The sequence below is a fragment of the Rhinolophus ferrumequinum genome, chromosome 15, assembly GCF_004115265.2.
Source record: "Rhinolophus ferrumequinum isolate MPI-CBG mRhiFer1 chromosome 15, mRhiFer1_v1.p, whole genome shotgun sequence".
Classification (NCBI taxonomy): Eukaryota; Metazoa; Chordata; class Mammalia; order Chiroptera; family Rhinolophidae; genus Rhinolophus; species Rhinolophus ferrumequinum.
In genome coordinates, this window is record NC_046298.1 from 17284541 (window position 1) to 17301587 (window position 17047).

At 54.4% G+C, this 17047-nt stretch overlaps 4 protein-coding genes across 7 annotated transcripts in view; 2 read left to right on the forward strand and 2 right to left on the reverse strand.

Moving 5' to 3' along the window:
• Positions 1–445: 445 nt before the first annotated feature.
• PARD6A (par-6 family cell polarity regulator alpha) lies at positions 446–2579 on the forward strand. 2 transcript variants are annotated; one of them, XM_033128795.1, is made up of 3 exons: positions 446–863; positions 1247–1469; positions 1699–2577. In XM_033128795.1, exons 1-3 carry the CDS (start codon positions 801–803, stop codon positions 2445–2447), a joined length of 1035 nt encoding a protein of 344 aa, XP_032984686.1. In that variant the 5' UTR covers positions 446–800; the 3' UTR covers positions 2448–2577. The 2 variants fall into 2 exon arrangements, with proteins under 2 accessions (XP_032984686.1, XP_032984687.1); XM_033128796.1 differs by having other exon boundaries at positions 456–863; positions 1702–2579.
• Positions 2580–2736: 157 nt separating this feature from the next.
• On the reverse strand, positions 2737–6170 carry ENKD1 (enkurin domain containing 1). 2 transcript variants are annotated; one of them, XM_033126989.1, is made up of 8 exons: positions 6115–6170; positions 5825–5924; positions 5535–5729; positions 4776–4948; positions 3696–3821; positions 3443–3606; positions 3206–3342; positions 2737–3126 (listed from the first exon to the last, which is right to left on the reverse strand). In XM_033126989.1, exons 2-8 carry the CDS (start codon positions 5907–5909, stop codon positions 2966–2968), a joined length of 1041 nt encoding a protein of 346 aa, XP_032982880.1. In that variant the 5' UTR covers positions 5910–5924; positions 6115–6170; the 3' UTR covers positions 2737–2965. The 2 variants fall into 2 exon arrangements, with proteins under 2 accessions (XP_032982880.1, XP_032982879.1); XM_033126988.1 differs by having other exon boundaries at positions 5825–6144.
• Positions 6171–6339: 169 nt separating this feature from the next.
• On the forward strand, positions 6340–10222 carry C15H16orf86 (chromosome 15 C16orf86 homolog). The gene is made up of 4 exons (XM_033126990.1): positions 6340–6508; positions 6732–6961; positions 7311–7543; positions 7647–10222. Exons 1-4 carry the CDS (start codon positions 6404–6406, stop codon positions 8054–8056), a joined length of 978 nt encoding a protein of 325 aa, XP_032982881.1. The 5' UTR covers positions 6340–6403; the 3' UTR covers positions 8057–10222.
• A 2187-nt stretch (positions 10223–12409) lies between these two features.
• The window catches only part of GFOD2 (glucose-fructose oxidoreductase domain containing 2), a 31037-nt gene continuing 26399 nt past the window's right edge, over positions 12410–17047 (reverse strand). For both annotated transcript variants that reach the window (XM_033128871.1, XM_033128870.1), the window contains one exon: positions 12410–13990. In XM_033128871.1, coding sequence (XP_032984762.1) covers positions 13092–13990 — 899 coding nt within the window. In that variant the 3' untranslated portion in view covers positions 12410–13091. The remainder of the gene's footprint in view (positions 13991–17047) is intronic.

Genomic DNA, 17047 nt, shown 5'->3' on the forward strand with positions numbered 1-17047 from the left:
CCGCGCGTGCGCAGAAGCGAGTCCTGTTGGGGAACTTGTGGACAGATATCTGCCTTTTGGGTCCACTGGATGCTGGTCTTCTTAGTTTTATCTCTCTGAGCAGCGACTCGACTTTTGGGGCGTTCGTCAAGACTCCCGTGGCACCGTGCAGGAAGGAGCCAAGGGCTAGCTCAAATGGAGAAGGAGGGATCTGGGGCCTGAGGCTGCGTCCTACGGTTGTCGGAGCGAGTTGGCTAAAAGCTGCTTCAACACTGTGACCCCGAAGGGTTCAGAAAATCTTATGACTCATTTTCCTCATCTACTAAATGTGCAGTTTTATAAGGCCTGTGGGAATGCCGTGTTTCCCTGAGAATAAGAGCAGGTCTTATATTAACTTTTGCTCCAAAAGACGCATTTGGGCTTATGTTCAGGGGATGTCATCCTGAAAAATCATGATAGGGCTTGTTTTCCGATTAGGTCTTATTTTGGGGAAAACACGGTAGTACACAAACCACTCAATAGCACATTCATGACTCTCCACTCGGATTGGTCAAACCCCTCCCCAGGCCCCCGGAATGCGCAGACCGTAGCGTAATGACGTAAGAACACACGAAGACGCATCCATCCCCATCACGTTTCCTAGGAAACGTGGACTCCTCGGTCCACTCTCCATAGCTGCCCCCCTGACGTCAAGGTCTGGATGGGAAGGCGGGGCGAATGCTACCGTCAGGGGCGGGACGGCGCGGGCCGGCCCGCCGGGCTGCGCACCTGCGCCTCGGCGGGCTGCCTGGGGCACTGACCCCGGCCCGCCCGGCCCCGCCATGGCCAGGCCACAGAGGACCCCGGCGCGCAGTCCCGACAGCATCGTGGAGGTGAAGAGCAAAGTAAGGGCCTCTCCGGTTCCGGCTCCGGCTCCAGCCCTAGGAGCTTCCAATTCCCTCATTCTCCCCTTCCTGGCTTCTTGGTCCCACCACATTTTCCCCTCCTCCATCCTCCACGCCCCATTCTCCGGCTTTTCTTTTCGCTGTCCCTCACCCTTTCTCCTTCCTTTCACTGCTGGCCTCCAGAGTCCCTCTGGGGCCAGGGTTACCTGGAGGGCGGGGAGAAGACCTTGGACAGCGTCCCTTGTACCGGAGCTGAGGTCTGGACTCAAGGCTACAGCTGTTGCGGCAGCCCTCTTTCCCACCCCTGACACCCTCGGACTTGTGGTGAGAAAGGACTCGGGCTCCATCCTGACCCCTCCTTTCTCCCTACTCCCTGCCTCCAGTTTGATGCCGAGTTCCGACGCTTTGCCCTGCCCCGCGCTTCGGTGAGCGACTTCCAAGAGTTCTTGAGGTTACTGCGTGCGGTGCACCAGATCCCGGGCCTGGACGTGCTGCTTGGCTATACCGATGCTCACGGCGACCTACTGCCCCTCAGCAACGACGACAGCCTGCACCGGGCCCTGGCCAGCGGGCCCCCACCGCTGCGCCTGCTAGTGCAGAAGCGGGGTGAGAATGGGGTACAGTGGGCAGCCTCTGTGGGGTAGGGTGGCAGGGCAGGTCTACAGGGGTTAGTCCATGTCCAGGATGCCCAGGCTTCACCCTCTGCAGTCCCTGTCCTTGGCCTGACCTCCAAGTGGTACATAATAGCTAGTGTCTCCTTTCCCAGGCCTGGGCCTGATGGAAAAGGGCCCAAATGGGAGCAGGGTCTCTGATCTCAGCTCCCCCCTTCATACAGCAGAAGCTGACTCCAGCAGCCTATCCTTTGCCTCCAACTCTCTGCAACGGCGCAAGAAAGGGCTCCTACTTCGGCCAGTGGCACCCCTGCGCACCCGGCCACCCCTGCTAATCAGCCTACCCCAAGATTTCCGCCAGGTTTCTTCAGTCATAGATGTGGACCTACTGCCTGAGACCCACCGACGGGTGCGGCTGCACAAGCATGGTTCTGACCGCCCCCTGGGTTTCTACATCCGAGATGGCATGAGCGTGCGTGTAGCTCCCCAGGGCCTGGAACGGGTCCCAGGCATCTTCATCTCCCGCCTGGTACGAGGGGGCCTGGCTGAGAGTACAGGGCTGCTGGCAGTCAGTGATGAGATCCTCGAAGTCAATGGCATTGAGGTGGCTGGGAAGACCTTGGACCAAGTGACAGACATGATGGTCGCCAACAGCCACAACCTCATTGTCACTGTCAAGCCAGCCAATCAGCGCAATAATGTGGTGCGTGGGGCATCCGGGCGTCTGACAGGGCCTCCCTCTGCTGGGCCTGGTGAGCCCGACAGCGATGATGACAGTAGTGATCTGGTCATTGAGGAGCGCCGGCCTCCCTGTGCCAATGGGCTGTCTCAGAGGCCTCCATGCTGGGACCTGCACCCAGGCTGCCTAGTTCCCAGTGCCCGCAGCTCTCTGCCCTCCCTGAATGATCAGGAACAGGTCAGCTCTGGCTGGGGGAGTAGCATGCGAGGAGATGGTAGTGGTTTCAGCCTCTGACATGCAAGGAAGCAGCCCCTCGCCACTCCAGGTCCCTGCTGGAACATGGCAGGACTTTCCCAGTGGGGGTTTTAGCTTGCTCACAGGACCTTCTCAGTCTGGGGAACATTAAAGTTTTTCTACAAATGCAGTTATGGTTCTTCTGTGTCCCATCGCCAGCCCCTCCCTGATGCCACAATCTTGTTTCTGCCCTGGACATGAGGCAGGATTGATAAGGCAATAGGGAGACCTTCCTGTAGTCACGCAGCAGGAGGGCCACCGGGCTTGGCATTTCTCAGGTAAGAAAAACTCTTATGGAAACAAACCCCACTGTGTACAAAAGGTTTAATTTTGACAAAAGAGTTAAGAGGCTGGGATAGCCCTTCCGCAGCTACCAGTGGCTAGGAAGAATGCTCTGGGGATACATACAGCCCTCTACTGCTCCTGTCTTCAGACTCTATAATGGGACCTGATCCTGTCCTTTGCAACCATGCAGCGATCCTCAGCAAGAACCCCTGTCACTACCCCTATAAAAGGGCTCAAGCATCCATCTTCACGAAGACCTTGGGGCGGGAAAAGATCTTGATGGCCTCCTCCACCTGCACCAGCTTCCGGTCCAGCTCAGCACGGTGGCCCTGCGCCCTCAGTGAGTCTGCTCCAGCGGGCAGCAGTACCAGCTCACGCAGCAGCTGGCTCTGGCCTACAGTGGGCCCAGGTGGTTAGTGTTGGGCAGGGGTACCTGGTCCCCAGTGAGTTCCCCATCCAGCTCAAATACTCACTCTGCAGCAGATTGCTCAGTGTTTCCAGCCGCTGGTTCTCAGGCATGCGAGTGTGGCCAGGGGGCATGGTAGGGTCTGGCTGGCTATGTTTGCGGGCCTCAGCCTCCTGCCGCCACAGATCCCGGCGCTCCAACAAGCTGTGGATGCACAGGCTCAGGGTTGATGATTCCAGGGCAGATGTTGGCTCCCACCTGCCACAGGCACCCCTCACCCTGGGTGTTCGGCAGTGGGACCTACTAGTGGGGCACGTGGCCCTTCTGTGTGGCATTGTAGTGCTCCTGGGCTTGCTGTTGCTGCTCCAGCACCTGTGTCAGGACTTGCAGCGAGCGGGAATGCCGCCGGGGGGCCCTCTTGGCAGTGCGGGCATTGTGGCTAATGAAGTCCACACCCAGGCCTTGCCCCTGCAGGACATGGCAGCATGTGGACAGACAGCACTGTGTTGTGTCCCTGAACCCCCGCCCCACCTTCCAGCCCCCACACATTCTCTCACCTTGGCATTGGGACCTAGTGGGGTTAGCTGGGGACTGGGGACACGGGGTGGTGGGAGCCCAGGGCCGCAGCGGGAGTGCGCCCGCAGGAAGTGGGCAGGCTCTGTTCCAGAGGCAGGGCTGGGCTCCTGGAGGGCAGAGCATAGAAGAGGGATCAGTCAGGCTGCGGTCAAGGTCTCAAGACCGAGCCTCTATCCCTAGGGCTATGGCCTCCTCCTTTTTGAAGGAGCACTCATCATGATTATCATATAAACATGTGTACCTCTCACATCCTTAAGAAAACAACAAACCGTCCATCCTACCTTAATCCTGGCTCCAGCTACCATTCTCTTTTTCTCTCCTTCCTAGTCAAGCTTCTTGGCTCTGTCCCCAAGGTCATTAACAGCTGGCCTCCAAGCCCTCAAATCCGGGTCAGTTCCCTGGTCTCATCATCCTTAGTCTGATCCTCAATAACTCCTGATTCTCACTCCTGAGATCCAGACCTGACTCTCCATCTGGTTCTTGGACACACTCGCACCCCCTGGGAGTCCCACAAATGCTTCAGCTTCAACACATCCACATATGACCTTATTCTTTACTCTCAATCCTGTTCCTCCTTCTGAGACCTCTGTATGGAGAAATGGTGCCACTATCTACCCAAGACAGAATCTCACCACCATACCCCTGCCCCTGACCTTCGAAAAAAAAAGTTGAAAAGGGGGTTATGTGGCCCTTTATGACGTGGGTCCAGCTGACTTCTTAGCCTAACTCTGTGCTCTTCTCTCCTCACAGTAAACTGTACACAGCACCCCCACTGCCCACACTGCCTCTAGTCTTAGGACTTCTATCTGTGAGGTTTCATCTTTACGGAATGTTCTTTTCCATTCTCCCCTTGCCTAATTCCTACTTGCCCCTCAGGCTCACCCAGCCATCACCACTTCTGAGGATCCCCAGAGCCACCTTGCTGCAGAACCAGTTCTCTCTTAAGTCTCCTGTTACCTTAGTCCCCTGTGATTTTCCTCCCTCCCCATAACTCAGATCAGGGTATAACTGCCTCTTGGCCAACAAGATGGACAATACTTCTGGCTCCCTGAGGCAGGTACCTGCAGCTGGGCCTTGACCCGGGATTCCACTTTGTCATACTTGGGCGAGCGCCACAGAGCCTTCAGGGGCCTGGACTGGCCCTGTTCCCGGCTGCGCTCCTGCTCGCGGAAGCGCTTCTGGATTTCCTTGATACGTCTCAGATTCTCCTTCTCATGGTCTTTAGGTTCCTTCCCTGGGGAAAAGATGTTGCCAGACTCGCCCTGCATACAGCCCATGAAACCCAACTTATACAAGTTCACACACAGGCCCACACCTTGCCTCCTACAGAAAGATCTCCCTGACTTCTCCATCTAAGTTAGATCCTATACAGATACTCCATCTTACCACCTTGTTTCCTTCCTGACGTGGTAATTATCTTCTATCCTTGATTATTTTATACATTTTTATTGTGAGGTACACCATTAATCATCTTATATATAATCATCCCTTCACTTGTTCATTGTCTCCCACCTGGACTCCGTGATGGCCTGTGCTTGTCTTAAACCTTATTGTTTTCCTAGCACCTGTTGGGCCTGGCACAGAGCAAGCGCTCAACAAGTTTCACTGATGAATGAATTCATAAAGCTGATCTACGGTTTCCTGGGGACTACCTCATTCAGTCCTCTCCTGTAAGGAGGTAGTGCATTTTCCCCTCCCTTTATAGTTGGGGAAACACATTCAGAAAGGCAAAGCCTGAGCCGTGGTCAGGGCCGGAGGAGCAGCTTTTGATCTCTTTTTAACCTCGACTTGCCTTGCTGCCCCTTCTGCCCAGAACTTACTCTTGGGAGAGGCCTCTGGGCCTAGGGAGATACCCCCAAGTTGCAGCAGCATGGCCCCCACGCCGCGCCGACCACGCTCCAGAATCTCTACAGCTCCAGGACGGATGCGGGGGCCGCGGGGCGGGGTGACGTCCAGGTCCGCGTCCGAGGTCAGCAGGTCCAGCTTCGGCGTGTTTCCCTCAAGGCGCCCTTGGGCTGAGGGGCCGGACAAATCAGAGTGCCGCGTTCAGTGGTGGAGAGAGATCCGAGGTTCGCTCGGGCCTCGCTCAGCCGCGGCACCCTCTACTCACCCGAGGCCGGCCGTCGGTAGTAGTCAGGACAAAGCGTAGGGTCTGGGGGGATGGGCCCCGAGATGCGGGACAGGCCCTCGCACATGCCGCCGCCGTCGCCCTGCAATGTTGCACCGAGGCCTGCCGGGCTAAACATCTCGGGCCCCCGACCTCCTCTCTGGACCCGGACCTTGACCCCGGCGTTGCCTCCATTCCCGGTCCCCGGCCTGCAACTAGCCGCCTCCGCTCCTAGCCCACTTCCCTGCCCCGGTCGTGGCCCCTCCCTCTCAACACCCGGGCTGGGGGCTCACCAGAACAGCTTTAGACTGCCCGCAGCTGCCACCCGACGAGTTTGCTGTTGCCAGGCAACAATGGTTTCCGTCTGAGGTCAGGGGCTAATACCCCGACGCAAAGGTTCCTGGGGTTTGTAGTTCCAGCTGAGGGTAGGGGCTAGAGTAGTCTCCAGTCGCCCTTCCCACCCCGGCTCTCGCCTCCCGGTCGGTCTCCCGCGTCAGCGAAGGGTGAACCTGTCCGGCCCCTCGGGGCCCGTCCACCTCTTCCCATCAGCAGCCGTCGAGGATGCGCTGACTCTGCGCAGCTATGGCCTCGGCAGGGGCCGAGAGGCGCCCAGGGGCCCAAAAGGGGACGACTGAGGGGCCCGTACAGCTTGCGGAGGCGCCCGGTGGCGGTGCTCAGAGCTCTGAGGTGACCTACAGGTTGTCTAGCCTTCAAACTCTTGGTCGTGGCGCTCTAGGAGGCCAAACTCTGTGCGTCGACCCCCTAACGGCCAGGACAGGCTCCATAGGCGGGCAGGGCCATGGGCTGGTGCCCTTTATTCACGTTTGGTGTCTAATGTTGGGTGTTTAATGACTGATCCCTGTATCATTTGACTGGCCATGGTGACCAGTTACCTGTGTGTCACCTCTAGTGTCCAGTGATGGGAAACCAGTGCTTGGCGCCAGTCCATGAGGCCAGTGGGACCCTCGGTGAAGACAAATGTCCAACAGGACCAGTCTCAGAGCCAGAGCTCCAGGAGGAACCATTCAAGCTGGAGGAAGAGAGGCTCAAGCCAGAGGTGGAGGCACTAGAGGAGAGAAGCCCCAGGCCTACGGCCTCCATTGTGAGGTCCAGTCATGGTCTGAAGAGGAAGCCAGTCAAGTGAGGGGTCTTTCAGAGGGAAGAAGCTGCAGGGCTGAGGGGGGTTGGGAGGCTCACACCCCGGTAGGATTCCTAAATCCTGCAGTCCTGCAGTGTGTGCATCTTTATTCTCTGCCACCACCATCACTCCTCACTCCTTCTGTCCCTCAAGAGTCCTGGTGTAGGGAGCATTCAGAGTCTCAAGGCCTTGCAGGGTCTGAGCTCACATGAGCTCTCAGCTCTGGTCCAGGCTGGGGCCTCACTGACCAGGAAAGGAACACGAATCTGGGCCCAGGGTGTGGGGAGGCAGGGCTATTCCGCAGGCTCAGGACTCAGGAGCCAAGGCTGGAATGGAGGCGGCCTCCTCAAGCCTCCTGTCCCCCAGCCTCCCAGGGCCTAGCCACCAAGCCCATCCTAGGGCTGAAGCTGAGCTGCCACAGGGGCCGCCACAACAGAGGGAGGACCCGGAGGGTGGTCGGAGTGAGCCCTCACCGACTGCCAAACAGCACAAAAAAGCCAAGAAGCGCAAGAGTCCGGGGGCCCCAGTGCTCCCAGCTGTGGCCAGCATAGTATCTGCACCCTCAGAGACCTTGGGGCTAGAGCGTGAGTAGCAGTCCCTGGGCCTTCCTTTTTTCCCCTGCCTGCTGGACTCCTGACATGGCACAGCTTGGTACTCCAGCCCCCGTTCTGCCCTGGATCCTTGCAGGAAAGGTCCAGCGCCTACGGCCTCTGTACCAGTACATCAACTATTGCAATCCTGAGCTGAACCAGGCAGGGGAGGGGGACAGGGAGGCTGAAGCCGAGGTGGAACCTGAGTGGGAGCTGACCCTGGTCCCCGAGGAGGCAGGTGTGGAGCAACTGCCAGCCTTGCTGCCTGTGGCAGGTGAGCTTGGCTCAGGCCTCACTGTGCCCTGCCCCACTATGTCCGTGCCCCCTATCCATGCTATGGTTCCCCTGGGGGAGGAGGCTGGAGAGGAGCCTGGGGGTTTGCCCAGCTTGGGGGTTAGCAGCAGCCCCAAGGCTGAGGTGGATAAGTCAACTCAGGTGGACATCGACAAGATGCTAAGTGTCTGTGCAGCCCCACTTGTACCCCCACTTTCTCCTCAGTACAAATGACTGTCCTACCCCCTGGTGGCTCCCTTCCTCCCAAGCCTGAACCAGAGCAGCAGCCTATGGGCTCAAGCCCTCGGGAGGAGGGGGGAATATAGCCCCTGCCCCTACTTGGCACCTTGGACTTGCTGAAAATAAATGTTTTTCCTTTTCTCAGACTTTGACTCCCCAAATAAGGTGCCTGAAGAGGGAGAGGCTGGGAAGGAGGGTGGAGGATTCCCCAGTGCAGGGTTTGAAACTTGACGGGTCATTTGGATTGCCTAGGAACTCGACAAAAATGTAGATTCCTGGGTACTGCCTCAGACCTAACTGAATCAATCTGTGGGGGTAGGGACTTGTTCTGTGCATTTCAAGTCTCCGATGAACCTGAAGTTCGGACAGGATAATGGTGGGGATGGAGAGGGAGGTGATGAGGAACTTGGGGCAAAGAAAGGAAAGGAACTGGCAGGTCATGGGAAGCAGGTGCATGGCCTTGCTGTCTCCTGGGAAGGGGTCTGCATTCGGTCTGACCTTCAGGGCACCAACACTTGGGATTCTCCCCTCTGAGGTGGCAGAGTCCATTCGCCTGCCCAAGAGTGGAAGCTTTGGGATGCTTTCCACTTATTGTTAGATCACAGCTGGACCACACTTTGCCCCCAGAGTGGCCCCTGGTGCCTATTTCCTGGCAGGCAGAGAGTGGTGGTGGTGGTGAATGGTCTCCCTGGAGCCCTGAGGCCAAGCCACCAGATAACTGCTGCTTCTCATCCTCAGGGGTCTCTGGAAGAGGTGGCCAGTGCCGGCCATTTGGAAACCCTAATACCCTGCTGTCTCCTCGTCCTACTGCATGTCCCTCAGACACCTTAAAAACAGAATTTCAAATTAAACGAATAATTCCTCCTCCTCTCAACCTGCTTTTCCTCCTGTATCTCATCTGCGCAATCATTCAAGCCAAAATCCTGGTGTCACCCCAGACCCCATCCTGTTCTTTGCTTGTTGACTCCTACAAGCTAATCAATCATCAAGGCTGGTGAACCTACGACACACACATCCAAACCCCGGATGGTGTTGCTCCCCGTCTAGTACTCTCATCTAAGCCCAGCTGCTTGTAACTTTTCAGTGGTTTCCTATCATTCCCTGACCAGCCACACCTTTTCTTACCTTCAGTCTCTGCACATGGGGCTTCCCTGTCTAAAATGCCTTTATTCCCTCACCCCTCCACTTGGCTAGTGCACATGCACCCGTGAAGATTCAGGGCACCTTGCTTCCTGCGGAGCTGGGCAACTCCCAGTGTTGCCCTGCATTAAAGTAGCCACATACTACTGTCCTTGTGGGTCACAGCTGTCTTCAGGATGAGACTGAACTCCCCAAGGGCCCGTGTCATTGCATCACATCCACTAGCAGAGGACCCCCATAAAAAGCATAAAAAGATAAGGAGACCAGGTGGGGACCTGAGGAAGCTACAGAGGGATAGGTCAGGATCTGAAAAGCGGAGGCCATCCAACGTCCAGAGCCATGTGTGGGACCTGGAATAATGGCCTGGCAAGGTCATTGGAAGAGAGAAAACGGGCATCAGCACGGGATGCTCCCTCCTTTAGGGGTCGCTTGGATGCTCACCAGCCCCTTGGCAAGGCCACAGGGCAAGCTGTGCGTTCTGGACATATTTCTTCTTCCTGTTGACACTTTTCCCTGGTTAGTGATTTGACCACCCCAGGAAATACTGTCCACAGAGACCATGCAGACTGAATATTGTCCACAGGGATGAGCATGGATTCTCAGGGATTTTTCAGAGATAGAGGGTCCTTCAAGATTACTGAGCTTGACCTCCTCTTTTTATGGCTGAGGAAGCAAAGGCCTGGAGAGAAGTGGCCTTGTATGAGACCACACCCTGGGCGCCAGGGAGGCCCCGCCCCTTCCTGAGCCCTGCAGATCTGTGGATCTGGGGGCTCTGGTGAAGACCTGACCCAAAAAGGCTGAGCATCTGCTTTCTCTGTGTGGTCTCCAGGGCTAGAGGTGTGGACCAGGCCAGCACTGATAAGGAAGCTCTGTCCTTACCTTCCACAGGTGACAAAGGACACACTCAGTAACTATAGAAGAACGAGGCTACATTTCCCGACACAAAGGAACAAGTCACCACTACTGCTCCTAGACGCTCACTCTAAGGGAAAAATGCCGAAGCAGCATGGTGCAGAGACATGTGCCATGGAAGACCTGAGGAGCAAGACTGTGGAACCACAGGTGGCGGAGGTGACTTGTCACTATGTCTAGGGAAGCAGTGAAGAGGCAGGCCTCTAGCTGACTCCTGAAGGAGAGCTGGGTGGCCTTCCAGGCAGAGGATATGCCAGGCACGAAGCCTTGCTAGTGTGGAAGATGGCAGCTCCATGCAGGAGGGCCACTTAGCATGGCGGAAGCAGGCCACCAGGAGACCAGGTTGGGTGAATCTGGGAGTGATGAGGGAGGGGTGTAGGTAAGGAGGGCTCTTGGCCTGACATTTTGGAGATGTCGCTTGGGCAGCAGTGTGCAGGACAGTGTGAGAAAGGGAGAGACTGGGGACAGGGAGGTGAGGAGACTACTGCTATTGTCTGGATACGAGGTCTCGATTTGGAAAGGGGTTTCCAAAATAAGCAACAGGTATTTTGGAAGTTCTCTTCTGGTTGCCATACCACAGAGGAAAAGTTAACCACATTTTCTCTGGCTTGGAAAAACTTTACTTTGACCCAAGGAAGATCCTGAGATTTGGGAATCAGGTCCTGGGAGGTGATGCTGTCTTCCTCCAGGAGAGGGCGCTGCAGGACAAACCTGGAACCAGTTGTAGGCTCAGTCACCCCTAGGGTTCAAAACCCTGCTGGCTTCCTTGGTTACAAGTTTCTGGACCCAAGAGATATATGATGGCAACAATGGCTGACAGATGGCCGTGGACCTGGACTCTGGGGTGTGCCCACAGAGGGCCATGGGTCCTAATAGCTCTGCACTAAGCCCACTGCAGGCTGCCCCAGGACTTTGGGGCAGTAAACAAGGGGTTTGCTGCAGAGCCCTATAAAACCTAAGTGTGCCACTGTGAGTCAGCAACACGGCCCTTTCTTCAGTAGGAGCATGAGTCAGGCAGAATGGATGGATGTGCTTTCTTGGTCGGTTCCCAAATCTAGGAGGGATCTCAACATCCTTGGAACACAGAAGGACTGACCTGGAGCTGAACTGATGATCCCCAAGAGGAAGGAAACAGCCTCTTCAACTCTACCAGCGCCCTGCCTGGTGGGGTTCTCTCTGCAGTCGACCTCCTAGTTCAGGACAGGCTGAAATTCCTGCTGCAGGGAGGAGGCAGTAACCTGGAAGAGGGACAAGGCTTGGGCATTCAGAATCTGAGGAGCCAAAGTGCTGGCCAGAGTAGTTCAGGGTTAGGCTGCATAGTCAGAGGACCAGGCTCCTGACTCCATCACTTATAACTTAGAGGAGGCAAGTAACTTTGTTCCTCTCTACCTCAGTTTTCTGATCTGAATAATGGGAATATTATTAGTACCTCATAGAGTGGTTTGGATAGTAAATGATATGCATGAATTGTCTACCTCAGGGGGCCCAGCATGCAAAAAGCACACTTCAACACTAGCCATTGTTATTTTATCTCACAAAGACAAGGTACAAAACCAGGACAACACAGGGAAACAGGCCTTGTGACTTCTATAAGGGGTGCCAAGAGGAAGACAGAGCCTTCCCTGAGCCTTTCTCTTTGTGGCAAGGAGCCCAGGGCAGGGGAGGGAGGGAAGGTCAGAGAAGGGAAGTTTGGACCACGCTTAATCTTGGCAGGCTGGCAGAGGAAACAAAGGGGTGCATGTGTCCTTCCTCCCCACCCCACCTCTGATTGACATGGCTAAAAGGCTATCCCTGTGTAGAACACATGCATGGCTGGCTGGGCCAGGCAGTGTTCGGCCACACCCACTCCAAGGGGCAGTGTGTGGAGCTTTTCTCCTCCAGTTCATCTTGTCCAGCCTCCCTGGGACCATTCCTCATTTCCCCTCTCCCAGGGCTCCCTTGGAGCCAACTTCATGGTTTTAAGAACAGAACCCCTCCTGACCTTCAGTTCAGGGAGGCCTCAAACTCTCACATTACCTCCCTGAAATGGCAGCACAAACAGGTCCCCCTTAGGAAATCTTGAGTCCTTTTCTTTGGAGGGCTCCTGGCATTCAGGGACGAGGGAATAAGCTGGGAGATGAGGGCGAACAGTGACAGGAGCCTATGTGGCCCCCTAGACAGTGATGGATCTGAAGGTCAAAGCTGCTGTGGAGCCAGACATAAGGAAACAGGAAAATATCAACAATCTACAGCAATAACCAAGCCTTTCATTATTAAAGAAACCTAACCTACCAAACAGTCAACAACCACATGCTGTAGTGTTAGACTTTCTGATTTATTAACATTTATCAGATGTTCCAGAGCTCTCCCGTGTCTCCTCTGCCAAATCAGGGGACCTCTGCCCTAGGTCAACAGCCCTTGAGAGCTCACCTAATGAAGAACCCCTCCTCCCTGCCAGGGATTGGAGAGCCTGGAGACTGGAAGGGCCTGGTCACATGGGGAGGGGTGGCAGGTGTGGATCCCTGAGCGGATGACTTGGTGTCCTCACCATTCCTGAGATGCCCTAAGCCCAGGAAGGACATGGAAACAAGGCTTTGTGTCATTTCTCCTCAGGCCTGAGCAATCAGCCACGCTGGCTCCATGTTCTGCTTTCTCACCCAGTTAGGACCACAAATAGACCGAAGCAGCCCCCAAATCAAGCTTTTGCTGGCCCTACTCACCAGCATTAACTACAGAGACTTAGAGGCAGCCCCGCCCCGCGCACACTGTGCTAGGTCTCTTGGCCATGGCAACAGGAACGTCACCGCCCTGCAGGTCTGAAGAGTAAATGAGTGCTAGAGGAACCGTTTTCCCGGGGCCACCTTGGCCTTCACCTGGACCCTGCCCAAGTTGACTTGTTAAATGAAAGACACTGTCTGTGCTCTAGCCAAGACCTCCCATCATGGCTCCTGGTCCCTCCCTGGCCCCTTTGCCCGTGACAGGAAGCCCAGGTGCAGGCTCACAAGTTATTCCGCTGAAGTGCCTCGCACAGGTTCTGGTTGGCATCAGGTTCCTCTGTCAGCACCTCCACAGACTCCCACTCCCCGGATCGGCTCGACCTTTTGATGGCGTCCACCACGCTCTGCATGTACAGCCCGTCCTCGAATGAGGCGGCCATGGATACAGGGGTGTGGTCCCATGTGCGACGGTCCCCCTGCCCCTGGAAGGACTGGCGCAGGGCCTGCACCATGTACACCATGCCCTTCAGGTAGAGCAGTGGCACGTCCTGGGGCCCCTGCTCGGGCAGCCCTGCACCCACAGCCAGAGAGTCCCTTAGTAGCAACTCCTCTTGTGTGGCAGAGTTCTTCTGCCCATAGAGGTCAGCTCCCCGGGCAACAAGGCGTCCCGCAGAGCCCACCACCATGACCTCGTGCACAAAGGCGCCTGGCATGTTGAAATTGAGTGTCACTGTGCTGCACACCCCCCCACCCATGAGCATCTGGAAGAAACAGAAGTCGTCGCTGGTGACGTGCCGAATACCACGGATGGCCGCATTCTGCCTCACAAAGGTCTTGAGGAGCCCATGGACCTTCTCGGCTCTCCGGCCGGTCAGGTGGGTCAGCAGGTCCACGATGTAGGTGCCCATGGTGTGCAGGCCCCCGCCGCCCATGAGCTCGTCGCAGATCCAGCCGTAGTTGGGGCTGAGCAGGCTGCCCGAGTAGATGCGGGCATCGCAGACCATCACCGCACCCACATAGTGCTCAGCAATAAGCTGCTTCATGCGCACGAAGGCCGGCAAGAAGCGCAGCACGTTCCCCACCAGGCTCATCAGCTGTGGGTAGTAGCGCGAGGCGGTCACCATGCGGAAGGCATCCACTGAGGTTGCTGCCTTCTCACAAACCACATTCTTCCCGATACCTGAGGATAAACACGACAGAAAACCTCAGAGTTCCAAGGGGTTTACAATGGGGAAAAGACTTATTTCTTGAAGGCAGATGGATTCAGGAACGTCTCCTATGAGACGAGAGGGTGGCCTGGGACAAGAAGAACGAGGATTGGGCTTGGATGACTGAGACTGGAGAGAGTTATGGGCTGGAGAAAGAGGAGTAAGTTCTCGAGGGAAAAATGAAAGGAGTCGATACAGAAGGCACAGGAGTGGGAAGTATAGGTGGTGCTATGGTAATTTTGTGTGTCAACTTGGTTAGGCTATAGTGCCCATCAAATAGCAATCTAGACATTACTGGGAAGGTATTTTTTACATGTGATTGACATTTAAGCAGACTTTGAGTAGAGTAGGTTACCCCCCTATGTGGGTGGGCCTCACCTAATTAGTTGAAGGGCCTAAGAAAAAAGACTGAGGTTCCCTGAAGAGGAAGGAATTCTGCCTCCAGACTCAAGTCTGCAACATCAACTCTTGTTGGGATTTCCATAATGTTGTCCTGCCCTGAAGATTTCAGATTTGTCAGCACCTACAATCTTATAAGCTAATTCCTTAAAATAAATCTCTCTCTCTCTCTCTCTCTCTCTCATACAAGTGGGCCGGAGAGGTAGACATGTTTCTTGGACATGCCTATGTACTTTTTTTTTTTTGTAATACATTTTATTGGGGAATATTGGGGAACAGTGTGCTTCTCCAGGGCCCCTCAGTTCCAAGTCGCTGTCCTTCAATCTAGTTGTGGAGGGCGCAGCTCAGCTCCAAGTCCAGTTGCCGTTTTCAATCTTTAGTTGCAGGGGGCACAGCCCACCCATGCACTTTTATGCATTTATTAGATCGCCAGCTTGGGGCAAGAGAATCTATACTCCAGAAGATAGGCTTTCCACTCTCAGGTGTAACTGCAGAAAGAGCTCTAAGATTCCCTGCAGACTGCTCTCTGGAAACACTGGTCCAGTAAGTTAGTGTAGTCAAAAGGCCAGAAAATGCTTAGCTCTAAGAGGAGGGGAAAAGGAGTAAAAACATCCTTTCTGCCCTCACTCTTGTTCTGAGTCCACTGCAGCTAGAATGTACTCAAAGAGAGCAAAACAAAGCTAGGTAAAACCTGAAGAGAGAGAGAGCTCGAGGATTGAGCAGCTTCCTTCCATATGAGGAAACAGAAAGGATCAACATTCTTCCATATTTTAAGATGAAAGTCCAGGAGGGTATGAACAGTCATAAGACACCAGTACCTGGGTACTCTGTGAACCTGGGGTGGTTCAAGTAGAAGGAAATCTGATGTTAATACCTTTCAATAAAAACGTTACAATGCCCAAGAAGTGGTATGGACAAGACATCCACATGAGTGAGGGCAAGCTGGAGAAGAGTGAAGACATCCAGTTATTCCATTATTCATTCTACAGAATGTTGTCCCAGGTGGGTGACTCAAACCTGACTATCCCAATTCCCCCAAGAAGTCATAGGCTTCATGAGGGAACAAGCTCAAGGTCTGGTGGGAACACAGAGCAATTCCCCACTGCGGATGGTAGGATCAGGAAAGATTTCACAGGGGAGTGACACTGGGGTTATTTTAAAGGGAACAGATGTTCCAGGAAGTATAAAGGGGGGTGGGGGAAGGAAATGCATCCAGACAGAGGGAAATGCATGTGCAAAGTCACTGAGGTAGGAAAAGGCCAAGAGCTGGGATTCCTCAAGACCTGGGCGCACAGCAGGAAACAGGCTGGCAGAGTTACATAGTGCCTAAAAACAATGCAGGAAACCCCTCACAAAGTCATTCAAGGTGGAAGGGCAAGTTTGGGGATGAAATCCAAAACAGAGCTCTTGATTCTCCCCTCCCCAACTCTTCCCCATCTCAGTCAATGGCAACTCCATTCTCCCAGTTTCTCAAGCCAAAATCACTGCAGTCATTTCTTACGTCCCACTCTCAATGAGTAAATTCTGTTGGCTCAGCCATCAAACTACGTCCAGAATCTAACCAGTTCTCATTACCACCACTGCGATCTTACTCATCCAAGTCACCCCTGTTTTTTGCCTGGATTACGCGTATTTCAATGGTAACTTAATCGGTCTCCATCAATTTCTTCTCAACACAGCAGCCAAGGTAATTCAGTTGAAATTTAAGATGGATCAGATCATATCTCTGCATAAAATCCTGATAGCCTCTCATCTCATTTAGAAAAAAAAGCCAAAGTCCTTACAGTGGCCAACCCACAAGGCCACACGTGGTCTGTTCACCCCTTCAAAATTTCCTTCTTGATCTCTTTGCCTCCTATGGTCCCTCCCCTGCTCATTCTGCTCCGGCCACTGGATGCAAGATGGGGACTGCTGCACAAAGGGCTGGTGGACAGGGCGAGGCAATGATCGTTAAACAGAGGACAGGCAGGGCCAGGCCTCGTCAGTGTGCTTAGGTCACAGCATCTTAGGATGGACTACTCTGTATGCTTTTTCTTCTGGTTGAAGACAATCTTGAACAATGTGCACATTTAGGCTTCCACTCCAAGGCCATCCAGGCTCCACTCTCACCCTGCACGGGCGCTTCATGGATGGAGGAGCAGCCACCAAGCCTGCATACGTAACTAAGGGCAACCAGGTCAAGATCGTGCCTTCTCTGGGTCTGTGTATCTCCAATAACCCCGGTGTTCATTGCCTTGGTCCCTTGAATGTTTTCTGAGTGTTTTCAGATGGGGCAATGATTGGGACACAGATCATTTGTGGTGGCCCACTGCAGGGTGCAGCTTCCTCTGATTCTATTCATAAAGGCTCAGGAGGGGAACCCATCTGACCACTTTGCAGAAGAAACAATGGTAATCATAGGCAATAAACCTTGCAATAAAAAATAAGAAAACTTTATACAAATGACTGATGTCCCACACGGAATAGCTGTTACCCCCAGAAAGAGCCATTTATTGGTGCTAAACTTGAGCTTTGGGGTCAGACATTTCCGTTGAAATCCTGGTTCTTTCACTTCACTGCTGAATGACCCAGGACATTTCTAAACCTCTCTGGGCTTTGGTTTACTACACTACAAAATGGAAGTCTATCTA